We start from the raw sequence: 25,614 nt of genomic DNA, 5'->3' as shown, positions 1-25,614 counted from the left end.
TGTTTTTCTTTTGGCGCTTTCATTAAGGAAATCCATACGGCATTTTTGGGGAAGGCAGCGCCAAAAAACAAAAAAAGAGAAAAGGTAGCAGGGGGCGTCAAGTTTTTACGATTTTGCGAGTGGTGGGTGAAGGGGGCGTGGCAGGCATAGCGAATGCAACCCAAAGCACGCGCCGCTGTTTGCCCAAAACCAAATGGGAAATGGTAACACAGAAGCCAGAATGCAGAGAGAGAAAAGGTTTTAAGTTTGCTAGGAAAATCATGGAAAAATTATGGAAAAATTATGAGAAAATCATGGAAAATTCGTGGAAAAAATATTGGAGAAATCATGGAAAAATTATGAGAAATTCATGGAAAAATTATGAGAAATTCATGGAAAAATTATGAGAAAATCAAAGGAAAATCATTGAAAAATTATGGAAAAATTATGAGAAAATCATGGGAAAATCATGGAAAAATGATGAGAAAATCATGGAAAACTCGTGAAAAAATCATGAAAAAATCACGGAAAAATTATGAGAAAATCGTGGAAAAATTATGAGAAAATTATGGAAAACTCGTGGAAAAAACCATGAAAAAATTATGAGAAAATCATGGAAAAATTATGAGAAAATCATGGAAAAAAGCATGGAAAACTCGTGGAAAAATTATGAGAAAATCATGGAAAAATCGTAGAAAAATTTGAGAAAATCATGGAAAACTCGTGGAAAAAATCATGGAAAAATGATGAGAAAATTATGAGAAAATCATGGAAAATGTATGAAAAAATCATGGAAAAAACGTGGAAAAATCGTGAAAATTTATGGGAAAATCATGGAAAAATCATGGAAAAATTATTGAAAAATTATGAAAAAATCATGCAAAAATCTTTTTAAAAAATCTAAAAACATTACAAGAAACATAATAAATTAACTTTAAATTTAACAAATTTACTTTTCCTTATTTTCCCACCTAGTTTTTCCCCTTAATTTCCTCACTGTGCACCCTGAAAAGACAGTAGGCATATGGAAATTGGGCATGTGAGACCGGGAAATGGGAAATGGCAGGCAAACACACACGTGCTAAGACCGAGTCAAGGGGAATCGATTAAATTTTCTTTTAATGCCCAACCATAAATTTCCCTTTCGAGTTCGAGTTTCTCAGCCCAACCCCATTGTCAACGACCTTTCAGCGAAAGGCAAAAGGAAAAAACTCAAAAGGAGTAACAGAAGTTGGCAGAAACAGAAAAGAGCAACAGAAAGTGGAACACAAACAGAAACAGTAACCGAGCCAAAAACCAAAAGACAACTCCTACTCCTTCCTAACCAGGAAAAATGAAATAAAAATAAAGCAAAAATTATGTCTAACGTCACATTGCCGAGTTCAGCTGATTCTTTATCAGCGTTAAGTGCCCGGGATCCATCTACCCCAGCTCCTTAACTGATTATGTATGCCATTTGTTGTGTGTTAGTCCAGGCCAGGATATGCCAGGACAGGACTGAAAGTTACTGGTTAAAGTAGAAATCCTTTCTCACTCATATCCAACCCTTGTCAGTCGAAGGATAGAAACAAAAATCGGTAGATAAGTCCATTGAGTGTTATTTACGAGTTAATTAAAGTTTTTTAGGGGATTAAAAAAGTGTTTGATAAAGAAGTAGGTTTACTAAAAACTAAATATTAAACGATATACTTATGTTAGCTGCAGCAGAAAATAAACTTTAATCTAAGCTTAAACTAATTAGTCACAGGAGAAATTCTCCCTCTATAAACTTAAGAAGGAACTTTCAAGGAAAGCTTAAACTAATGCCACCTTCACCCGACTTAAGTTCTTTAATCCTTAAATCTCTTTAACTTAAAGCAGCTGCACTTTAGCTAGGGTATCATCCAGTTCGACCTCATACTGCCAGCCATAACGCTTCGCTGGCGAAATGAGAGATTTGCAAAGAGATTTACGCGAAACACCAAAATGAACTTTTGTGTGTGTAAATTTATGTGCAGTTGCCATTCCTTCAGCTTAAGAGATGGCAAAGCCAAGAGGGGGGGAGGAGTCAGGCTTAGACCAACACCCACCCAGAAGCTAAGTAACTAACGCCATTAGCTGCTTAGTTTTTCGAGGGAAGGAGGCAGGCAGGCGGGAGAAAGAAAGGAAATGCTTTCTAGGCATTTTTATTGCTGCATTCCTAGAAAGAAGAACATCAAAAATCAACGCAGAAATCATCGCTTAAGTCAGCTTTTCTTTGGCAATTTTTCCCCCCAAGCTATTGCTCATTGATTTTTCTTTACACCAAAACTGTAATCTGCAGGTGGAAATCACAGATTAAGTACGGAATTTGATTTTAAATAGAAATAAAACGCTGCTAGAAGTAAAGTATCTAAAAATGGTACCAAAAAGTATCTTCCACTTGCCGTTTTTTGATTACATTTCCAGACTCATGAATATTCAATGAAATCGCCTGGCATTATGGCCAGAAAGTTTAGCAATAACAACCAAAACTCAATGGGCCTTAAAATGGCTTAGCCATAAAGTCTTTGCTATGTCAAATTGTTTAGTTAAATTAGATCTAGTAAGAGTGACTAGCTAGCCACACTCTCTGCTATAGCCTCTTGTATTTGCTAATTAAAGTCAGCCCAACGGATGATAAGTGGGCAGGGTTGGTCAGTGTATATAAATAAGCCTTGGTCAGGTCAAGTATCTGGCCAAAAAACACAAAAACACACACACACAGGCCAAGGCAAATAAGCGGCCAATAAAAATATTATTAATAAGCCAAATGACAACACACACACACACACACACACACGTCAGCTTATTATTATTATTTTATTTTGATATCCACTTATCAAAATTGAAGGTTTTAACGCATTAATGATGCTAGCCAGTGGTTGGCTCTTACAGCATTATGCCAATAAGATATCATTTATTTTCTCACTGTATGTGTTCTTATCATGGTTGTTGTTGTTGTTCTGCCACCACCATCATTCAGGCTGATGGAAATGGAAATGGAAATGGCCTGGGAAATGTGGCAGTGGCAGTGGCTGAGGCAGAGTGAGAGGGAAATTAGCAACAACGCGCGCACATCAGCCATCAAGAGCAGTTGGGTGTGTTTTAGCCATAAATTTATTAACTTAGTGTCACATTTATAGCCACTCTGCTAACCGCCAACACCACACAGAGAGAGATAGAGAGAGTGGGGACAGGAAAGGACATAGAGAACAGGAAAGGACACTGGACAGAAAAGGACATCAATGACCAGGGCAATGCAATGACAGCGTGGTGGAAAGGCACTTTTAAATCTACTTGAAAATTCCGCTGATTTCGATTTCTAATTGATGAGCCAAAAGGTAATAGAGAATAAATTATCAAATGGGGAAAGCCCAAGGGTCACATAAAGATAAACTAAGACTTTAAATAACAAGTTGTAAAACCGTTAATTATCCTAAAACATAGATTAAGCTATTTTGTATTTCCATTTCAATTAGAAGATGGAATGAAAGTGATTAGCAATTATGAGTGACAGATTATGTCACGGGAAAGTTTAATGACAAAGCTTATCTATCAATCATTCTTGGTTTTTGGTTTAATTTAATTATTAAATAATCAATAATTGAGATTGCAATGGAAATATATTTCATATTTAAGTTTTAGATAAATTCCAAATTATATAGTATACTTTTTAGCTGACTTTTTATATTAAATTCATTTATTAGCTTAAATTTGAAAGACACTTTAAATTGAGTTTAAAATTAACTTAAATGCCTTTTTGAATTCAAATTAGAGTTGGTTTTAGTATTAAAGGAAATGTTAATTTTAAAATCTGAATTTTCTGTATTTTTCACACATATGAAATATGAGAGTAAGGAAAATTTAAATTGAGTTTGCAGCTAAAATTTGTTGGTAAAACCATAAAAAGGAAAACCATAAAGGAAAATATAAATACATTTTATTATTTGAAAATCAAATTTAAGAACTTTTCATATATCCAAGAAACTCAATTAAAAGTTATTTAAAATAATAATTGATATTTAAAATATATTTTATTCTTCCCATTAAACTTTATAGTTTTTTTATAGCTGCTGTAAAAATGAATACTTTTTATATATAATAATTATATCACTAAAAGTTTTTCCAAAAAATTCATAAATTCTCATTTTAAAGCCTTAAAAAAATATTAAAGTTAAAAAAAATTCAACAAAATAACAAACATAATAAATAGTTTTCCGATCCTGCAGAGCACGTTCGTCATTCCTGCCAAGATTAACTAAGCGATTTTAGCCAAAGTCCAAGCATATTTAAGGTAATTCCAAAAGGCCTGGACTTGGCTCATTTGTCAAGTTGGCTTAGACCGTCTTAGCCATAAGGCACAAGACAAATACATATACATACGAGTATATGTTGTGTACCTTCCCCCTTTCCCCCAAAAATCCAGAAGGAATCCAGGAATCATTAGTTCCGGGACCAGGCACATACACCTGTTGTTGCCTTTGGCCCGTGGGCGCTTAACCTGGCTCAGTTCGATCGGATCAGGCGCGGGTGTCGTTATCGTTTGGCCCAAAAAACAGATGTGCCGCCGGAATCAATTTCCCACCATAAAAACGTAACCCAAACACATACACACATATATATATATATAAGTTAAGTATATGTACTATTTGGTGATTACGATAAACACAGTCACTAACTAACAGATAAGCACACACACAAACACACAGAGATCGACTTACATTTATGGTTGCAACTGTTTTTTTATATATTTTTAGGTCAGGCTGCCGAAAACATGAAAAATTCGGGAATTCGCACAGAAAAAAAATATATAAAAATTAAAAAAAAAAAAAAAAACGTTAATAAACACGACGCGAACTTCGGCTTGAATTGTGGATTATTCGAAAATCGTTTTAAAAACCAACGGAAACCGAGACTGAATCGGGGCTACTATATATATAGCTAGAAAGGCAGATGCAGTTCCCCACCTCTGTTTTTGAGAAGGCAAACCGACAGCTTCGCAGTCTCGCGACCAACTGAAGCCCGAGGAGTCCTGGCAGCGGCATTTAAGCAGGTTCCACTTTTAGCTGGCCCCGCAGGAGTGCGGCCTTGGTGGGCGGCGGGCGGTGGTGTCGCAGTAAGCCGGCAGCACTTTGTAACGGTGTCAAACAGCTGTTTTCAAGAAAAAGCTCAGTAAGTAGCTTTCAGTTAGCTTTTGTCAGCCACAGCTGGCAATGCTGCTCTCTAAGAAGCTCTCTCTTCTGTTTACGTACGAGAGGGTAAAGACAAAGACAGCGATTATTTGACAGCTGTCATAGAACCAGGGATGCTTAATAATGGCGTAAGAAAAATGGTTAGCTTTAGGAATACCTCTTAATCGCTTAGTTAATCCTTAAAATGTCGTTAAAGGTTAGTAGAAACAAATTTGTTATCCAAAGATCTGTTAGCTAATCCCTTTCTTATTTTTACAGTAACTTTTATATAGTGCCCAAATCGCGAACTAATTTAGAATTATTTTTCTAACAAACACAAAGTACCGTAAGTAATGGAATCTGCAAACCAAACGCTGAAATTGCAAAGACAAACGAATCCAGAACCTCCGTTCAAACTTAATTTATTGCAGATCAAATGACTTTTCTTCACACCCGATTACCCGGCCACACTATACCCTCGATATAGTCCAAAAAGGAGGAGACACGTGTATACAGGCCCGGTGTCTTGGTGGCACAACCAAAGCCCGAAGAGATTACGCCCAGGATCGAGAAAATGCCATCCGCTTCATTCGTTTCGAGAATGAGCGGACCACCAGAATCGCCCTGGCAGGCATCCTTCTCCTGTTTCCTGTCCGCCGCACAGAGCAGGGAATCGATAATACCCTGCTTGATGGCCCGAAAGGTACTCGACTGCTCAGCAAAGGAGGCATTACACTTGTCCACTGGCACCAAATCCAGGCGTGCCCGCAGCAGGATCTTTGATCTGGCACGATCTGTAAAGGAAAATAACAGGACAAGGAAACATTTATATATCTAAAGGATAACTTATGCTTAACTAGACTTACTTGTCACATTCATAACTCCCCAACCCGCTACGTAGATATTCGAGTCCAGAGGAGGACTAGTGCGCTCTGTATACAGACAGGCGGGACCGACATTATCGGTCATTTTGGCATCCTCGGCCAGTTCTATGATGGCGATGTCATTATATTTACTACTGCTAGTATAGTTTGGATGAATCTGGATGTCAAGCTATCAATAAAAACGGTTAACTTGCAATTTAGAAAGTCTAAAACCTCTCAGTCCTTACCACATCGATGTCCTGATAGCCAGGCTTTGGATTCTCAATGGAAATGGCACCCAAACGGACGAACGTCGGCGTTGTGCTGGCTGAATTGACGCAATGGGCAGCCGTCAAGACGAAACGACTGGCGATTAGAGATCCGCCACAACGGAAATCCTCTGTACCGAACGTATTGTATCCAATGGCTGCCATGTGAGGATAGACGCCCTCGTCCACGGGCAAACCGCCTAAGATGTGTGGCGTTATTGACTTTCCACCAGAACGGATCTTTGCACAGGCTATGGTACGAAAATTTTAAACATAAATGTGTAAGTTTTTGAAATAAATCATAAGAATTCGCTTTTTGTGTGATCGTAAAGAAAGTTTGGTAATTCCTAAGGATTTGCTGAACTAACTCAAGCAAGAAAGAGACTCACCTAACGCCGCTGGACGCTCACTGTCCGGAACATTGACCCGCGAAGTACTGTTCGACGTCGTCGTGCTGTAAAGGACAAAAAAATCAAGAAAAGTGGATTGATTATTGAAGGCAAGGATGGTTTCCGCCTGAGACAGAGACTGCATGCGGTTCCCTGGCTGAGGCCAACTGATGTCCATGCCAAAACTAATCTCAGACAAACCGCGTCACGGCCGGTGTTATGGTGGTTGGACTTGGTCCATCATCCAAATCATTGCTAGGCTCCTTCCAGGGTTCCGGTTGCGGCTGCTTGTCCCTGTCTTGACCCCGAAAACGATAGGGTTCAAAGGGATCCATGAATTTGGTGGGCGTAGGCACGACTTGAGTTTCCATGGGCACTTCACGTGCCGGCTCAATTTGCATTCCCTGCTGACGCAGTCGATCGTTGACCAAGTGAATCAGATTGCTGTTAGAATTGGGATTAGGATTCGGCTGTTGTGGAGTAGGACGCGTGCGTGGCGTGGTCAGCGGTTGGTTTACTATCCTTGGCTCACGATTATCCCAACCCCATTGCGGTTCCATACGTGATCTATGGGCATTCGTTCTGGGTGTCGTTTTCGGCGGAGCAAATCCCCAAGCACCTACGCTCTGGGTAGGCATCTTCATGGATTCATGGGTGGGCCATTTCATGGACTCATGGGTGGGCATCGTCATGGTCTCGGAGGAAGGCATCTTCATGGACTCATGGGTGGGCACCTTCAAGGGCTCGTGAGTTTTCTGTGGCTTGGCCGTGGTGCTAAGCAGCTTGTTGAAGTCAAAGAAGTTCTGACTCTCATCCAATCGAGATTCCCGTATCCTTTTCCTTTCGGTGGTCGTTGGAGGCAGTGGCTCCGGTTCAGGTAACCTGCTGCGTTCAGAGCTCGTCGCAACAAAGTCTTGAACTTCGACAACTCGGCTGTGGGAGTTAGAGGGGTTAGTGTCTGGCTTTGGAGAGCCGAGAAACTGAGGCATGCAACATCGGTGGGCACAAAGCGCAGGCGGGACACACACACACACAAGCACATAGATTTCAAACGATGGACGATGGACACAGGCGGTGACAAGGACACGCTTACTCAGTGGAACAGCAAGGGACGTTGGGACAGCAGATGATCTCTTCACGCGATCCAAAACCACAGCTTGGCACTTGACTGGTGGAGATTTCTCCCGCCCTGAGGTAACCTTCGATATTTTCACAGGCCGAAGAAGCACGACAAATTCCTGGTATATTCACCGTCACCTGGCAACGATCACCTTCTGCAACGAGAAATGGCAAAACCTGAAACGGATCTAGTGTTGGAATCCTAAGGTTCACCTACATACCATCCCCAATGGCTAGCTGGGCAGATGTGGCCAGCATCAGGAGACCCAAAAGGTAGTACCTTCTCGCCGAGATCATTGTCAAACAGCTGAAAGAGTGAATCCCATAACCTTATCAATGTGATTTGAACTTGGAAAACAGTTTTTTTTCGTGGCAGGTCTTCCCCTTGCTGGGAAAAACAAGGGAAATCTGTTTCTTTTTATTGTTTATTTCGATTTTCAGCTGATTAAACCGGACCTGCCATTGACCTACTTAAGTTTTTTGATTCTAAAACATCAACATTCTGTAGAATTCAAACCAGACTCGGTTTATTTTTTTTTTGTTTCAATACACCCGACTATCTATCTATCTGATGGTAAGCCAGTGGAAAGTTATTACCTGTCTGATTACGAGAATTCAAGATGATTCATAGAAGGGGGCCGGGCCTGCCTTTTATCTTCTCGCTGGGATTTTACCCAACGGGCAAAGACATTTGTTAACTGATTTAAAAAGCGGTTTCAGTAATTGCTGATAGGAAAGTAACATCATCACCTGACAGTTAGGATACTTAATTGACAAGTCAGTCGTCAGTCTGTCTGAAAATCGTAAACTTCTTCAGCTTATCATCTTGCCACAGGAAATGCTGATTTCGATTACCCTTTTAGAAATCGTGCTAAAATGTAATAACAAGGTAAATCTAATTGATAAGCAGCTTCCGGTTGTTTCAAGTAATTTTCCCTATGTAACGTAAATGGGAGCATTCTATATAGTCCCCTGACCATTGTCCAGTTTCAAATGTCCGCCTTATCGAACGCACCTTTGACACGACCTTTTTTTTCGGTCTCTGATAAGGGAGTATAGTACGTATACGTTTTCGCTGGATGTTTATTGAGTGCGTCTCGGGCACTATGATGAACACGGCAATCAGGCACACCACAATAAAGCACAACACCACATCAAAATAATATTTAAAAAAACAAAAAAAAATACTAAAAAACAATATACAAAACAAACAAATCACCGCAAAAAAAAAAAAACACCAGCAGAGCTGAAAACCGGTGGGCAAAACAAACGACACTCAAATCGCGATATTTTTGCTGGCTAACTTTTGTGGCTCTTGACCGACCGCTCAGCAACGCATCGCCCAAGCAACTGAAGCCCCTGTTTAAGCCGCGAGCTGGAGCTGGGGAACTCATGGAACCTATTGAACGGCGGCCAAGAAGCGCCGCCGGACACGACAGCTGATAGCACCCAGAGTCGTCGCTCCCGCTCCCGCTGAGCGCAGCGAACCGGTTTTCCCTTCCCAGCACTTCCCAGCAGAATCGCAGAACGATCCGAGGCATTCAGAAGCCAGCAACCAGCAGCCAGCAGCCAGACAAAGCACAAAGGCACAGCCTGTAATTAGCAAGTGGTAATCGTTGAGATGCAGTCTGTAGACTAAGAGATACTGTGGAGTACTCATAATATCCTTAAACTACAATGGTGGCCAATACTAGATTTCTCAGAGGTACCTTTAACTTTAACTTTGACTCCTTCTAAACATCCTTCTCATCTTAAGTATTAATAACATATTTTATTTGTATTATATAGATTTGATCGCGGTTTTTGTAGAGATCACAGTTATGTGTATATGCCAATTTGGGTAAAAATAATTCATAATTTGTTTTTAAAATCATGCCATAGTCTAATATGCTCCATGCGCCTGGTTCATCCTAAAACAACATGATCGTTTTACACTCGATTGTCCGGCCAGACAATGCCCTCAATAAAGTCCAGATAAGAGGATACACGTGTATAAAGGGCTGGCGTAACGGTGGCGCATCCAAATCCCGACGAGATGACACCCATTATGGTGTACATGCCGATCTCTGCGTCAAGTTCACGCATAAGCGGACCACCAGAGTCGCCTTTGCAGGCATCGGCTATTAGTTTATGATCTATGGCGCACATTAAAGAGTCGATCACGCCATGACTAAGAAACCGATTTGATCCCGGTTGCTCAGCATAGGATATATTGCATTGTTCCAGGGTCACCAAATCCAAACCTGCTCGCATGAGAACCCTAGAAACCGCACGAGCTGTTGATTTAATAATCATCATTAGAAGTTCCAAAGAAGACAATGGATTTCCACTTCTACTCACTAGTTAAATTAAGGACACCCCAGCCGGCGACAAACAACTTGGAATTAGATGGTGGATCTCCTGGTTCCGTGTTAAGACAAGCAGGTCGAACATAATCCGACTCGATCACGTCACGTTGCAGTTCCAAGACAGCGATATCATGATACTTTTTGCCCACATACTGCGGATGGATCTGAACACTTTTCTAAAAAATCATATTAAGGTACAAGAAATTCCTATTGAAAGACTTTTTAAAATCTTACCACAACGATATCCTGATAGAACTTATCCGGATTTTCAATGTTTACCGTTCCCAGGCGGACAAAGGCTGGTGAATTGGCTTCGGTGTTGACGCAATGAGCGGCCGTCAGGATAAACCGACTGGCGATTAGTGATCCACCACAACGAAAATCAGTGCCAAAGGTGATATAACCAATAGCCGCCATATGAGGATAGATACCAGGATCAACGCGATGACCTCCAACAATGTGGGTGACCAGATCGTTGCCACTTTTATTTTTCCTTTGTTCCCGAATCTTCTTACAAGCTGCAGCACAAAGGTTTACCCAGTTAAGCAAGAGATTATGATCTCGAGATCTATATATATACAAACCTGCCAATGCTGGACGATCACCGGTTCCAGTTTCCGTTGGCACATTCACACGCCCCTCAGACTTGATCGTTCTGGCCGTCGATGTACTAGTGGAAGTTCTGGTGGGCACAGTTCTTGTGGTACTGGAAATATATCTTTATGTGATTTCTATGTTAGTTCTTGGAAACTCATTCTGGACTTACCCATTGCCACAGCATGGCTCTGTGGGACAGCAGAAGATCTCACCCCAAGCGCCGAGACCACAACTAGGCACATCGCTGAGCTTAAGGACTCCCGACTTGATATAACCATCGATCAATGGCTCACAATCGGAGGCAGTGCGGCAGATTCCAGGCATATTATCCGTTACCTTGCAGGCCTTACCAACTGCAAAGATCATAAGATCTTAAGACTTGGTTTGATTTTAAGGAAATGAGAACTTACCTGTTCCAGCTGCATCTACAGAGGAACTGCTGAAGATCAGTAGGGTTCCAAATAGCAAGGACAATGACATCTTCATAGCCGCCTGTAAGTAAAGAAGTGATTAGATATTATATATTGCTAGCATATGATTAATTATGATAATACTTTGATACCTAATAAGAATTATAGTCAGTTCTAGTTTAAGAAAGCTTAGTAAGTAGGGGAAGTTCAAGGTTATCTTCCTGAAGATAGTATTTCACCATTTAAAGGAAAACATATTTGTGGACAATTCGGATCGGTTGATTCACCTTCTATTTTTTTTTTTTTTGTGGCTACCTGTAATCTCTGTTCTGTCACTCATTCTTAGGGGTATTTATAGCTGATATCGTAAATCGCCTAAGCTATTTGAGGGGTGGGATTTATAACCGATAAGGTTGGTATTCTATTACCAAATTAATTTCAAGTGGTGAAATTTTTTTCACTAAACTTAAGTAATAGTTAATAGTGTAACCTCAGTTACGATTATAGTACAAACCCACCTTTGACACAAACTTTTTGATAAGGAAATACGTAGATGCTTCGATGTTATTTAAGAGCATCGAACAAGCAATAGATCATGCAAAACACGAGGAGCAATGCAAAATAAAAATGCACATCGAGTAAGGCTAATAAAATAATTTAAAAAACAAAAAACCGGTGGAGAGAATCTCAACGTTATGGCACAAAACGCGGAGGAATAGAATGGCCTGTGCTCTGACCGCTCAGCAAAGCATCTCCAATGCAACTGAATCCCATTCTGGGACCAATTCAATGTGGAGGGAGCTTCCAAGCTAGACCTAGTAGCTGATAGCTAAATGATCAATCCTCTCTCTCGCTTCAACCGGTTTCTGCCATTGACAGTATTTTGTTTAGAATTCAGAGCCCAGAACCGATTCAAAATAATCGGAAAAACACGAGCAAGGCTTTTTATAAACAGATAAACATAACTTGACGAGGAGAGCAGTGCCAAACGGAATTAATTATGATTTTTTTCCCCCATCTATAGATTAAGTCATTTACCAAGTACGTAATCCATTATCCATTATGCAGTTCCTTTGAATTTGGGTTTCTTGGGGTCAGGGAAATACTCAAGGTTACAATGGAATCCAAAGCCTTTATCGAATTGAGTTGTTCTGTAATTGCAAGTCTTTAATTTATGCGAATATCTTGAGAATAAAAACTTATCAAATGTTCATAAAGTTGCAAATTTATGCATAACCCTATCGTTTAAGTCAATGTATACTTACAATGTGCCAATGAGCTATTTCCTTTTTTTAACTTAACAGATATACATAACTAAAAATGTAATAAATATGCATTTTATTTCCTATTTTAGTTTTACAATTACTTTGAGGTTTCGAAGTACATAGATATTTACTGTTATGATCTTAGGCATTTACAGTAAAGTAAGATGTTTTCCAGTGTTACCATACTGATTGAATGTTGCCACTATGTTATGGTCAAGCTTGCCAAGAATTCGTTATGAGTAACGGAAACATTTGTATACCTTAGTTTTCCTATCTACAACTATAGTAATAGTACAGACTTAATTGGATTGTTCTAACTTAATATATATGACATAGATGGACTACTTCCTCTGTTCCTGCTCCACAAATCGCCTAAACTGTGGACTCAGTAGACCGGTGAAATACATGGTTCGTGCTTCGCACTCAGCACCTGTAGGTGTGGCGATTCCCAGGGCACAGCGACCACCTCCTGGTCGCACCAAGTGCAGGATACTGCCCACCGTTGCTGGACAGGGGGCGCAGGTGCTGCTTTTGGAGAATTGTTTAAGATCATTTTCTCCTTCCGCTGGTTCCACACAAAGATGTGAGCTGCCCAGATTCTGGACTCCGCCGAAGTTCAGCAAATCACCGCAGACCCATGTGGGACGCAGTCGCATGGGAATCTCGTACAGCGGACAGTCCGTTTCTGGAAAACAGAATATTCAATGGTAAGGAAGATCTTTTGGGTGAGATGTGTCTTAACTAACCTTCTCCTTTGCCCCAGCCCACGGCCACCAGACTACCGCTCACCTGGAGCCTCGTCAACTCGAACTGACTGCAAATGGGAGCCAAACTCACGTTGGCTGAGGTCTGACTGCCCAGACGCAGTGGATCCTGTAGTCTGATCAGTGACAGATCCTTTCGGAATTGAACGAGGCGCTAAAAGTAGGAAGTAATACATAGTTTTATAGACTTTTAGATACATGTAATTCCTTATAAACCTACCACAATATCCGCCAGATAATCCTCGTCCACATCAACGTCCCGCATATCAGCCACTCCGAAGACAGCATGACTGGGTCGTTCACAGCCAGCGGCGCTGACCAGGAGCTGTGGTGTCAGCACAAGGGCGGCACAATGATGCAGGTGACCATCGAAAGCGGCATTCGGATGAGCCAGCGAAGCCAGGTGACGATAGTGAGGCAATAAGCTATCCGCCCGAGCAATAGCGGCCAACTCCAGAGGGTCCGATTGCTTGCCTTCCGAAGAGTCACCCGGCACATCTAAACGTAGGTCGCTCTGGAAACGAGGTTGCAGTGGCAGATTAAGTGGACAACAGATGATCTCTTCAATGGTTCCTTCGCGACATGTCGTAAAGTCCTCATCCTTCAGACGACCCTGGGCCAGGAGGGGCCTCACACTGGGACAGGTCGATACAGCCCGACACTGACCTTCGTACAATGGAGCCGTGCAGTCTGCTCCCTCGGAAGTGTCCCGGAATGTGATGCCCTCCCTGGTTGGCCGATTAATGGGCTCTATGGATTCCTTAAGGTAATCCCGGTCCGTATTGAAAATGCTTAGCCATGGTTCTGGTGTAGGCGGAGGAGTAGTCGTTGTAGTTGTCGTTGTTGTTGTAGTTGTGGTTGTGGTACTAGTGGTTGATTCTGTGGAATCTATCCGCAATTCCCTCTGGGCATACTCCACGGGACAACAGATCTTCTCCGTGTGAGTAGTAAAGCCGCAGTTCATCACGGTCTTAAGGTTAAGTAGTCCTGCCTGAAGATGGGAAGCCAAGGTCTGGCATTCCTCCACCAATTCGCAGCGACTTCGGTAATTCTCCGTGGGACAGGCATCACCAACTGGAGGAAAGAGGATTATTCGTTATTTCAGTTTGGGGAAAGGTTCTACTACTACCGCAGACTCAAAGAAGAGCTTAATTTATGGAAGTCTATTGATAAGAAAGGTATATATGACAGTTTGGCTTTACTTTAAAATTGTTTTTGTAAGTGAAATTATTTGAAATTTGTTTCATTCTTTTCATAAAACTGATTAGTAGATCAGGCGATAGCTTACGCACCCTCCAGGCTGAAATAACCCCGACAGAAGCCCAGACAGAGGCTCGTGAAGATCAGGACTGATATGAAGTCAGGTTTCTCACGACGTAACATCGCACGTTTTGTTGGTAATGCTATGGTTGTTATTATAACTATTATTAGTATTACAACTATCGTTGTATTATTTATTTGTTTTTTTTTATTTCGACTTTCTCTAAAAACTGGCTGGGAGAAACTGACCGATCGACGGCACTGCTGGCGATCAACTGGCAGCTGGAACAAGCGTGGCTCTCCGAGCAAATATGAACTGGACTGAGGTAATTCTCCGACCAACTGGTTCAACGATCGCCGGAGAGATAGAGAGAAAAACAAATTGAGCGAACTGTAAGTAGAGGAGAGATGTTGACCCAACATGATTGATTCCACAAAAAACTTAGTCACCGATCAGTTAAATGGGAGAAACCCCAAAAAGAGCATCCTCTGGGATATTGCAAACAGACAGAATAGGGGGTGTACCATGGGCTTAGATCATCCAAAGATAATGCAAGTGTTATTCAACATTCTAGTGACTAAACTAATTACTACCTTAAAAAATTGTTATTTAAACCGCCAGACAAACTAACAGTCAAGGGATCTTACACCTTTATTTAATTACTCTCATTGATAAAGTCCAGAACTGCCTGGTTAATAAAACTGGTGAAGTACAGATCAGCATTTCCGGTTTTATAGCACTTTCCGCCAGTGGGTGTGGCAATACCAGCTACACAAACTCTTCCATCAGCTTGTACGGCATGAAGGACACTGGCACTGGCACGAAAACACCGGAAACAGGAGCCGGCCTTTGATGCCGGCGTGTTGACGGGGTAAACACAAAAATGGGTCTGACTATTAACACCTTTGACCTCAGACGTAATTGTCACATTGCATGTATTGAATGGCCTTAAAGACATCTCCTGCTCAAACCACTCACAGTTGGCATCTGAAATAGATGAACCAGGAGATTAATTATCCCTGAACTGAGTTCACTTACCATTCTTTTGAGCAAAGCCCACAGCCACCAACTTTCTAGAGCTGTCCACATCTTCTTGCTTACAGATCTTGGCCAAGGCTTCACTACCATAATTGCCAGTTAGCGGGAACATAACAAGATCTCTATTGTAGACATAATTACTCTGGAAATGGAATTAGCTAGGTGGGTTTTTTCTAGGAAACTCATGAAACCTACGTTCCCAATTCCTAGCTCTTCTTTGAACGGAGGAATAAGACCAAGGCGGACACGGTTTGGCATCTCAAGAATGTCATCCAATCCTGCACAATAGGCCGATGTGAGCACCATGTTCTCCTTGACTATCAAAGCGGCGCAGCGATATAAATAGAAGTCTAAGGTAACAGAATTGAGATAGCGCAGGGAAGCCAGGTGTGGATATAGTTTCTGGGGATCAGGTTCAGACTTGGTATCCCCTGGCAACTGAGGAGGGGATAATTGGTTGGGTTTAGATGGATCCTGAGGCGGATGATTGGGACAGCAGGTGAGCTCCTCGACCACATTGCACTGCACCACATCCTTAGCTGTCAGAGTCTTTCGGAGAATATGCATTTCAATCATCGCAGAGCAATTCTTTTTGCAAGTGCTCTCCGGGTAGCTAGGCATACTCGGACAGGGATCTCCCTCTAAGATGAAGTCAAGTTAGTTAGATAGACTTGGTAAGTGGATATAGAACCCACCTTTCAATGGAAACTCCAGTTTGGTAGACCAAGCTGGTATTACAGTAAATGCAGTCAGCAAAATCAGGTATTGCCACATCATGGTATAGCTTCTCTCAGAGTTCATGCAAAACTGAATGCTTTATGGAAATATTATCTCGACTTTGGATTTCTATATATATATTTATATGGATTTCATTATACCCATGGCCCTCCACATCCTCAATGTTTCTCTTTGTTTCGATTCTGTCCTTATCAGCATCCTACAATCTTGACTCTGCTTCATAGTGAAATGGAAACTCTGAGAAACAATCGATGTTAATTATTTATGATTAATCGATTTTTAAGTTTAATTTAAAAATATATTTTTTTTTTTGCCTTTTTTGGGAAGTTGTTTACCAGCCAATCTGTAGAAGGTCGGCCACCTTTTAGGCTTTCATATACGTAAATTATTTATATTTTTGTAACTGAAAAACGTACTTCCTCTGGGGATCTTTAAGATACTCTATGAATCAAATCTATATATGTACTCTTTAAGGAAATCAGTTTCTATAGGTCCCCAACCAGCAATACTTTATTTTTCCAACATTTTAGATAAGTAAAAAAAAAACATTTTGTTTAAATTTGCACATTATTTAGTTTTGATTTTCTATTTTTAATAAGTTTTCTTTCATAAGATCTAAGACTAATAATACTCTCGGCAGATGGTCAAGGTGGGGCAGGGTCTGGAGTTCATGATCACAGTTGGGTTCCAAGGGAAACATTTTATTGTTAACTGAAAGTTCTAGAAAGTTCTAGAATATGACTCTACGATCCCTAGTAACCGTAGATGAATGTCTCGTAATTAAAACTACGGGTTACATTGGACGTAAGCAGGATCTCAACATTTGTCTGTCCGATGCCACCTTTGCTTAGATAGCCGCCAGCATCATCCGCCGACGTGTCCACATATACCTCGATGCAGGTTAGCGTGACACCGGTACTGGTTCCAGCCGGATAGCTCATTAGCACCTCAATATCCTGAACACTGGGAAAGCTACCATCATCGTAATGATTCACAATGAGTCTATCGCCCGCTGTCCGGTTGCCGGAAGTGAAGACAACGTTGCCCTTAGAGTGCTTAACCTTGTTCATCTCGTTGAGTGTTATATCCGGATTAAGGGTAGTGTATCGCGTGTCATCCGTGACTGCTGTGATGTCCGTATAATAAAGATCACTGGCACGGGCATGTGGTTGTCCCGATACCGATACAATAATGCCCAACACCAGGCAGATAAGATGAAACATATTTTCGGATCACGCAATAAAATAGATCACCAGAACAAAAAAATAAAGAAGAAGAAGTTATCTAAGAACCTAGTGGTAGGCTCTTACTAATGCACTATTCGAACGCTTTTTGGATTTTGGCTGGTGCTGGCGACTGTCTCTGGCTTTTATACGTACTACCTTATCGGCGTTATCGATAAGACAGCTCGCCAACTGAACGATAAGCCACCGGGAATTGGCCATGGCAATTTCGGCAAAGCGCACTTATAGCCATACTTATTAATTGGCCATAATGCTTTGATCAGTACCTATAAATAGGCTTTCCCCTATATATTATACTAATCGTAGACGATCGATCGGATATAAAATGGTAAAACATTGTACAATATTCGGAGTGAATCATTAAAGGTTTTCCAGAATAGGAACATATAGGAAGAGCCATACCGACCATCTCTTGGGGGCCAGCGCGTGTTTGTTTGTTTATTCGCTTCACGACAATCTTAGCCTTGATATGCATAATGGCGCACAATGGCAAACAATCTAATAAACAAATAAACCTATCTACAAAGTCAATTGACTGGCTACGCAACATGGCCCCAGACCAATAATATCGTTTCTCCACTTTACTCTGACGTATGTATGTACTTAATTCTATCATAATTGCTATGAAGAGAAAGTCCCCATTGAAAATAACAAATTTGCTTAAATGGTTTTTTCCCAAATTACTTAATAAAACGCGTGGGAGTTTAGCCATTGTTTAAGCTCAGGGAATGATGATTCATAAAACCAACAGGGGAATACCTTCTAAGATCTAACCAGATAGATGGAAAGTTTAACAACGTCATAGGAAGTATATTTTTAGACAAAGAAAATAAGAAAGAAAAATAATAAAACTCATTCGCAGTGTAAATCCAATATAATTTACAATTTCAGTTTCACTTTTCACCACGACGACGCCACCTCAATCGGAATCCAAATCAGATACAGGTGAGTGGCTGTCCCAGATTTATGATACGGCTGTCATCGGTTTCAAGTGGAAGCCGCGTGAGCAATGGAAACCCATTTGAAATTACTTGAGATTAGCAAATAGCCTAAGGAGATGATGATTTATGATCCCCTAACCATCACCAAATATTCTTTTGGTTCAATAGGGGTATCTAACTATACAGGGAAAGAGGAAATGCTATAGACATGAGACTGGGACTTTGGGGTGTACATGTGAGGATGACATAGTGTTACTAAAACTTAATAAGCTGAGTTATTGAAGATTAAGCCATAGATGAGCTAAGTATTTTCAATCAAGTCTAATCAAAAATCAATATTATCAAGCTTTATAGAAAGATTATTCTAAATATACACATTTTATCTACCAGTTCTAGTTATACACATACTAGGCTAGTCAAAGCATCTAACTATACATAGTATTTCTGAACCTAATCCCGAAATAAAACATTAGATATTACTTAAACCAACGTAATCTCAGGATGGGGACCCGTATTAGTCTGCCTGTATACACATTTTATATTTCAAATTAAACTCTAATGACAAAAATTTGAAATAGAATATAAAACTATAAGGTAACCATCAGCTAAGATCTAGCTCTGGCCATAGAATGACGCCTGGTAGGAGAAGTTCTTGGTATTGAAGGCCTCCAGAACGATGGAAATAAACCGCTGGCCGATGCCTCCGGCAACCACGTAGGCAGTGCCATCGCTGGTGTCCTGTGTACAGAGCAGCTCCACGTAGGAGACAACGGCGCCTGAGCCCGCCTCCGGATAGGTAACCTGAACACTCACATCCTGTGATCTGGGGAATTCATAGACATCGGCACCCTGGGCGACTAGCTGATCGCCTGAAAGTATGCAGAGATTGGTTAGTTAGTGTTTTTGTTTTTCGGACAAATTGTATGCTTTTGAGGGAATACTTACCAGGAATACGGGCACCGAGATTGTAGCGAACAGTTTCACTTCCCACACGAGCCTTGCCCTGCACAATCTCCTTTTCCAATGGCTGAATCTCCAGACCCGGATGCTGGGCGGCAAAGATTTTAATATCCTTGACCACACGGATTTCATGGGTATCCACACGAATTTTGCCAGCCAATCCACCGGAAACAAGGCAACCCAACAGGGCAGACAACAGGATCAGACTAAACTTGGACATCTTTTTGGGTAGAGAATTTGGTTGAGGAAGTGTAAACTATTTGTATATCCAGTCACGGCGCTTGGAAGTCACGGAATGATGACCAAGGTCTGGAAACCACCTATTTATACCGGCAAGGGGAAGTCTCTGTTTTGCTTTGAATCATATTTGAAGTCATTCTTATCAGTCCCATTGCCAATTTCAAGTGGCAAGTGACAATGTCTAATCCAGAAAGGGTAAGAGAGCAACACCGAAAGGGGTAATACTCTTTATGAAATATTAAACCAAAAATCGAAGAATTTATAGCAAAAAGTAGGCTTAAATCGAAGACAGATTCTTAGTTAGAAGACCCAAAAAATCAAAGAGTCTTCCCATTTTTTACCACATAGCTAATCTACCCCAAAAGAAAGTGTAACAATAATAACACTGATAAGAAACCTTCTCACTTCACTCAATTAAATTGAACAATTTTGGTGTGATTGCTCTTGGTTCTAATCATCCTCCCTTTCCGTCTTTCCGGCGGCTGTGATGGAGTTCCAATGGCTGAAAGATAACATTTGGGCTCTAATTTTGGTAGTATCAGCCTATCCAGAAGTAAACAAAAATTCGACTTTTTTCTAATTGTTGATTAGCCAAGCGATTCTTGACGAAATCTCATAACCCAGGATTGACACCTGCAAGCACACCTCTCTTACTCTCTCTCCCTATTCTTGATGGTTTGGGAAAATATATTCCCGGAATCTTATCGCCAGCGGACTTCCCTGGAACTGGGGGCGTCAAGTACCTTCGAGACAAATTCGCCCATCATCAAAGGCAATCGATATTGTTGATTCGATTAAACAATACTATAAATTCTGAATCATTTTTTTAAATTAAGATCCATTAGTCATTCTATATGCTTAGGGAACTAGAGTCTCTTAACTATGTCATTTGTATTGGAAAATGAGGGAGTTTGGAGTTAAAAATCATATTTTAGATACTGTAGGCTTTTACTAAGAACATCGAACTCAAAAACAACAAATTCAGACATTTAAAATATCCAAATATTAACCCAAAAAAACATTCCGAAAAAGAATCAACATCTCCGATTACAAGGTAAAGTGTTTAGAAAACGTTTTTCTTTTTTATTTCTATATTCTATTATTCAGACTTATCGATAACTCTAAAGTTACACATGAATGTAAAATATTGTTTTCAAAAATCGAACTCCCGTAGCACTTTGCAACGATCATGATTATGATTACGACTACCTGGTACAGAGAAGCTTAACGGAAATCGAGAATACAGAATATTTCTATATCAAAAAATTTAACGTAAAAAGTTTAAGAGCCAAGCTTGGCTGCAGGCTCAATCGGTATGGATTGAATTTTGGGATTGGGATTATAACATTAGATTAGATTGGAATGTGTGTGAGTGTGAGTGTGTGTATGTGTGTGTGGCAGCATCGAAACTAAGCTTAAGTTAGTTTTGCAGTTACAGGAGTACAGACTAAGGTTAGTACATTAATTTGTGTGTTGGCAATCATAAAGCAAAACAATCTGCGACCATATCATTTCGTTCCGTTATAAAAAAATTCTCTCTCTCTCTCTATTGCACTCGATTCAACCAACGATTTGTCGCCATCTAGCCATCTCTTTCTAATTCGCTTCCATTCTATAACTCTATGTCTAACGCATTCTCTCACTCACACACGCAAGGACACACAAGGACGTACATGGAAATCCCCCCCTTTCAGCTTTAAGGGTCCTAATAACTAATTCGATTAACTATTGTATGAGATTTGCCAATCGTAATGTGATGATAACAAAATTGTGATGATTTTTGTTCGACACTAAGTGTTTTATTTTTTTTTGTAAATATCATAAATATTTTGATTAAATCTTTTTTAAAATGGAAATGAAAAAAAAAGTATATTTTCTGAAAACACTACTCAAAGAACACACATTTAGAGTTTCAAAATTGCATATCAATATTACTGGTAACATTATTTTCCATTTTTCTTTCTTTCAACTGACTTACAAATATTATTCTAAAAGCAATTTTTCTATTATATTATACATATATAAGATTAATTCACGATTTGTGATTTAAAATCTACCAAAAAAAATAAATGTCTTTACGAAATTGTTTTACAAAATCGGAACTCCTAAGCTTTAATAATATCGTCGCTGATTTATCCATCGAGCATTCAATGCCCTGGCCTTGGTGGACTCCCTCTAATAAACTGGGGGGCGGTAAAAAGGATTTCCATGTACCGGCAGTGCATATGTACAGTGCGTTACATAAATGCTTATGTATGTTTTGTATATATCATCTTCTGAATGATTTCATTTCGTTTCGTTTTTTCTTTTTGTGTGTGTATATACTTGTATGCGTTACAAAACCAACAACAATTCCATTTCTCATTTTCACTAAATTGCTTTTTGTCTAAAATATCGCCCCCGTTGCCCCGGCTGAAACCCTTGTGATCCATCATCTCTCTTGATCCTCCTGCCTGTCTGCTAACTTCTCTTTCTTCTTTTCCTCCCTTTCTGAGCCTGATCTTTCCACACTGGACTTACCAGCGCGGGCGTATCTCCTTGAACCACCACTGCTGGTAGCTATCGTTGACATCGCAATGGCCCAATGACAATTGCTGGGTGGCTGGGTGCAGGGCCATGCATTTCTTGTGGACGCGGTGCATCAGGTGCTTTGTATGCTCGTTGTACTGCCATGGACCGTCGACTGTTCCCAGGCGACAAACGGCTAGCTTGATACCCTGCCGATCAGCTTCCACGCAACGCTCACCCACGCCCAATTGTCCAGCAGCATTCAGCCTGACCAATTGGTTATTTCCTCCTCCATGGCAGTATGTCAGTCCCATAATGGCAGGCGGCTGATGACCCATTGAGTCCAGGCATCCATCGGAAGCCACCGAGCGAAGTTCTCCCCAGTGCAGGTTGGCCGGCAGTCCTGGGAACTTGTCATAAACATCGTAAGCGATGTGGTCCATAAACCACTGGAAGCTCTTGCAGTTCAAACGCTTCTTCAGCGCCAGCTGCTCGCTAATATCGCCCATGTCCAAGTATCGGGCCAACGGCTCGCGTGTATAGAAGTACTCCTTGTGCGTATCATCAAACCACGTCTCAATGACGCGCTTGTAGTTGATCGTGATTAGTGGACCCTTCTTCTTGCTAGCCAGCTTGCCGAAATTGTAGGGCATAAAGCCGCGATAGACGTGGCCCACACGTGAGCAAGGCACCCATTCAATACTGCCGCCGCATTGCCAGATCTTAAAGCTTAACTCGAAGTTTTCGCCGCCCCAGACCAGCAGCCCAGGATCATAGGCACCCAGCTCCAGGAAGTACTCCCTATTAATGGCAAACAGTCCGCCGGCGTGGGTGGGACTGCGATAGGGCTCTGAGTTATGCGAACGGCGGCGCTGTTCACGACGCGGTACCTCGTTCTCCTTGTACAGCATTCCCCACTCGAAGATGCCACGGAAATGGTTGTCTGTTCCATAAACAGGACGATACTCAAAGTTCTTGTGATCGATGCCATCGATAATGGGCACAGTCATCACAGTGCGATCCCGGTAAATGGGGGCAAGCATTGGTGGCAGCCAGTTGGTGTTCACTTCGCAATGGGCATCCAGGAAGACGATCACCTCACCTGCGTGGATAATAGATATTAGGGTTTGTTCGGTCTCTGTTTATGAAGGTTTTAAATATGATAATGATGATTTTTGAAGGTCTTAGAACTTTAGAACGAACTGAAACATTCAACAATTTCATTTTTGCATCACATTTGTGATTTCAAGATTAAATGTTAGTCATTTTAATCTAACAAAACGTGGAGTTTTACCAATTGCAATTACAAATGCCAAACGTTCAGCCTTGGATATAAAAGATCTTAAGATAGAAAACGTATTTGACCATTATGGCACGTTCATAGACTATGACTTGGTATGAGATTAGCTTATAATATATTCTGACTCACCAGTAGCCTCCATGGCTCCCCTTGATCGTGTGCGGATAAGACCTTCACGCTCCTTATTCCTAATGACCTTAACCAATCCCTTAAACTGCAGTACATACTCATCCAGCTGGCTGCGAAGGTTTTCCTTATCAGAGAAGTCGTCCACGAGGATAATCTCGTGCAGCATATGGGCGGGTGAACGGTCAATGACCGAATGGACGGTACGCATAAGCACAGAGAAGCCCTCGTTGTGGAAGACAATGATGACACTGGTACTTGGCAGATCATAGGGATAGTCCCAGTGACGGCATTCTTCCAGACGCGTGTCCCGCACCGATCGATGCATCGATATTTCGTCAGAGCAGGCAATGTTCATGCCATACTCCATTTCGGAGGCATCCGACATGTGTTTCTTATCAGGCGACAGGCTATGTGCCTCGCCATTCTCACCAGGTCCACTACGTGGCTTCACATCTTTCGGCTCAAAGTTTCCAAGACCTGGGAATATGTAAAAATTATATGTGAGTGGCGAATGCAAATGCGTGTGTCAGTCTATAGCAATTGTTTAAATATTGGCCTAGCAAATTGTTTGCTTTTGCAAAAGGTATGGAATGTAAATTTAGACTTATACTGGAGGGATCACAAAGCCTACGCGTTTTTCTTGATCTGGGCTATCCATATACTCGATCTTGAACATTTTTTTTTTAATTTTGCTTCTCTATAAAAGTTATTACTACCTATTTATGATATTAATCACCTTTTTTTTGGAACCTATAGAGAAAAATAATTCAGTTTATAAACCGTTTTTTGGGAGTAAATCAGCACAATGCTCCAAAAATGACTGTTTTGTGGGATTCTCTTCTCACTCGTTTTGGGAATTAATGGTTACGGCTATTACAGAGCCGGTTTTGAAGAATGTATAATAGAATTTGTTAAATATATCAGATGGGTTTGTCAGCGAGCTCTGGAATTGACTGTACTATGGGTTGTAGAATGATATTCCCTGTTTTTTGACCTCCTTTACGCAGGATTGATAATGTTAAAGATTATCATGAACGATATATATGGAATATTTTGTTAAAGACATAGAAGACTGAAACTATTTCTGGTTTCCACCATGAAGCTCTTAGATCATTAGATGATTATCTGTATAGATATATTGGATGAAAAAGGGATTATCTGTCTTAAGGATGTATCCTGGTCCACCTCTTTCTAACTAAAACCATAATAATCCAGTTTATAAAGATGCATAACATCAGCTGATCAATTTTTAAAAAGTGAATGCCTATATTATCCTTTATCCTGGTCCACCATTTTACAAATCACTAATAAATACCAAAATATATAATTTTCAAAAGTCACAGTGAAAAATTAGATCTAAAAATGATTTCATTATCCTTAATCCTAGTCCAACTCACCCTCAACTAGCTTGGGCACTTCCCTGGGCCTTCCTTCCAGTCGTTGATGTGAAAACTTTGGTCCGCCAAAGCGCGTGTGATACGCCTCCTGGACGCGTTTATGATGATCACTCCAATTGGCCAGGAGATACAGCAATGGCAACAGTACCAGCAGGCACAATGCCAGCCGGCAGATCCGACCGCTACGGATGGTGCTAACGCGCATCTCTCTCTTTAGAGATTCCAGATTCCAGTTAACAAATTACAAATTTCAAATCTGTTGACGTGTCTAGGTGGCCAGAAAGAAGAAGCACGAGGAGCGCAGTGCGGGGAGCTGGGGGAAGAGTTGGCCAGAAAGCAGAACAGAACAAAAGAACTACTTTCGGTTCGGTTCGTGATTTGCCGCTGATGATGATCAAAGAGCGCCCCGCCGATAATCACAAGTGCCAAGATGAGAAATCCCACTGCTGGTGGCTAAATATCAAAAATACAACTGGAGTCCACCACGTCGTCGGCCGGAGGGCTACGTAAACTTGCAGCAATTTGCCGGCGAAAAAGCGCCGCTGGCACAGAACAAATTGCGAGTGCAGGTGCACGAATAATCGCGGTGCAAACGTAAACAAAAAATGGTAGAAAACGATGTTCAACTGGTAAAAACGCGTTTTGAGGTTTTTAGTTGATGTGCAGGCGTTAGCCCAAAAAAAG

General features: G+C 41.0%; 8 protein-coding genes and 1 long non-coding RNA gene across 11 annotated transcripts in view; 1 reads left to right on the top strand and 8 right to left on the bottom strand.

The window, feature by feature from the left end:
- LOC108109993 overlaps positions 1-4,778 on the bottom strand; it is a 39,875-nt gene extending 35,097 nt beyond the window's left edge. Inside the window, exon 1 of the mRNA XM_017218829.2 lies at positions 4,701-4,778. The gene's annotated coding sequence lies outside the window, so the exon portion shown is untranslated. The remainder of the gene's footprint in view (positions 1-4,700) is intronic.
- A 476-nt stretch (positions 4,779-5,254) lies between these two features.
- Positions 5,255-5,693, top strand: LOC108109999. Its single transcript, XR_001772549.2, has 3 exons — positions 5,255-5,367; positions 5,430-5,496; positions 5,582-5,693. It is a non-coding gene; the product is annotated as an uncharacterized LOC108109999 (long non-coding RNA).
- Positions 5,557-9,178, bottom strand: LOC108109997 (serine protease Hayan). Of its 3 annotated transcripts, XM_017218833.2 has the most exons (9): positions 9,029-9,177; positions 8,806-8,894; positions 8,012-8,097; positions 7,765-7,945; positions 6,873-7,604; positions 6,672-6,736; positions 6,262-6,533; positions 6,017-6,203; positions 5,557-5,944 (listed from the first exon to the last, which is right to left on the bottom strand). In XM_017218833.2, exons 3-9 carry the CDS (start codon positions 8,085-8,087, stop codon positions 5,598-5,600), a joined length of 1,860 nt encoding a protein of 619 aa, XP_017074322.1. In that variant the 5' UTR covers positions 8,088-8,097; positions 8,806-8,894; positions 9,029-9,177; the 3' UTR covers positions 5,557-5,597. The 3 variants fall into 3 exon arrangements, with proteins under 3 accessions (XP_017074322.1, XP_017074323.1, XP_017074324.1); XM_017218834.2 differs by lacking the exon at positions 8,806-8,894 and having other exon boundaries at positions 9,029-9,178; XM_017218835.2 differs by lacking the exon at positions 6,873-7,604 and having other exon boundaries at positions 8,806-9,170.
- Positions 9,179-9,541: 363 nt separating this feature from the next.
- LOC108110001 (serine protease persephone) lies at positions 9,542-11,909 on the bottom strand. The gene is made up of 7 exons (XM_017218838.2): positions 11,664-11,909; positions 11,146-11,227; positions 10,905-11,088; positions 10,723-10,844; positions 10,373-10,656; positions 10,131-10,314; positions 9,542-10,066 (listed from the first exon to the last, which is right to left on the bottom strand). Exons 1-7 carry the CDS (start codon positions 11,721-11,723, stop codon positions 9,720-9,722), a joined length of 1,263 nt encoding a protein of 420 aa, XP_017074327.1. The 5' UTR covers positions 11,724-11,909; the 3' UTR covers positions 9,542-9,719.
- Positions 11,910-12,466: 557 nt separating this feature from the next.
- LOC108110000 lies at positions 12,467-14,720 on the bottom strand. The gene is made up of 4 exons (XM_017218836.2): positions 14,467-14,720; positions 13,395-14,248; positions 13,157-13,328; positions 12,467-13,095 (listed from the first exon to the last, which is right to left on the bottom strand). Exons 1-4 carry the CDS (start codon positions 14,555-14,557, stop codon positions 12,752-12,754), a joined length of 1,461 nt encoding a protein of 486 aa, XP_017074325.1. The 5' UTR covers positions 14,558-14,720; the 3' UTR covers positions 12,467-12,751.
- Positions 14,721-15,075: 355 nt separating this feature from the next.
- On the bottom strand, positions 15,076-16,410 carry LOC108109932. The gene is made up of 4 exons (XM_017218732.1): positions 16,169-16,410; positions 15,669-16,114; positions 15,474-15,615; positions 15,076-15,422 (listed from the first exon to the last, which is right to left on the bottom strand). The coding sequence occupies exons 1-4, from the start codon at positions 16,272-16,274 to the stop codon at positions 15,091-15,093; spliced, it is 1,026 nt and encodes a 341-aa protein (XP_017074221.1). The 5' UTR covers positions 16,275-16,410; the 3' UTR covers positions 15,076-15,090.
- Positions 16,411-16,594: 184 nt separating this feature from the next.
- Positions 16,595-17,612, bottom strand: LOC108109931. The gene has a single exon (XM_017218731.1). The coding sequence runs from the start codon at positions 17,432-17,434 to the stop codon at positions 16,964-16,966; it is 471 nt and encodes a 156-aa protein (XP_017074220.1). The 5' UTR covers positions 17,435-17,612; the 3' UTR covers positions 16,595-16,963.
- Positions 17,613-18,914: 1,302 nt separating this feature from the next.
- On the bottom strand, positions 18,915-19,661 carry LOC108109926. The gene is made up of 2 exons (XM_017218726.2): positions 19,342-19,661; positions 18,915-19,265 (listed from the first exon to the last, which is right to left on the bottom strand). The coding sequence occupies exons 1-2, from the start codon at positions 19,574-19,576 to the stop codon at positions 19,009-19,011; spliced, it is 492 nt and encodes a 163-aa protein (XP_017074215.1). The 5' UTR covers positions 19,577-19,661; the 3' UTR covers positions 18,915-19,008.
- A 982-nt stretch (positions 19,662-20,643) lies between these two features.
- On the bottom strand, positions 20,644-25,576 carry LOC108109969 (N-acetylgalactosaminyltransferase 7). The gene is made up of 3 exons (XM_017218786.2): positions 24,931-25,576; positions 23,534-24,010; positions 20,644-23,206 (listed from the first exon to the last, which is right to left on the bottom strand). Exons 1-3 carry the CDS (start codon positions 25,133-25,135, stop codon positions 22,113-22,115), a joined length of 1,776 nt encoding a protein of 591 aa, XP_017074275.1. The 5' UTR covers positions 25,136-25,576; the 3' UTR covers positions 20,644-22,112.
- Positions 25,577-25,614: the final 38 nt, after the last annotated feature.

The sequence above is a fragment of the Drosophila eugracilis genome, unplaced genomic scaffold, assembly GCF_018153835.1.
Source record: "Drosophila eugracilis isolate 14026-0451.02 unplaced genomic scaffold, ASM1815383v1 contig_394, whole genome shotgun sequence".
Taxonomy (NCBI): Eukaryota; Metazoa; Arthropoda; class Insecta; order Diptera; family Drosophilidae; genus Drosophila; species Drosophila eugracilis.
This window is presented reverse-complemented; position numbering and strand designations above follow the sequence as displayed.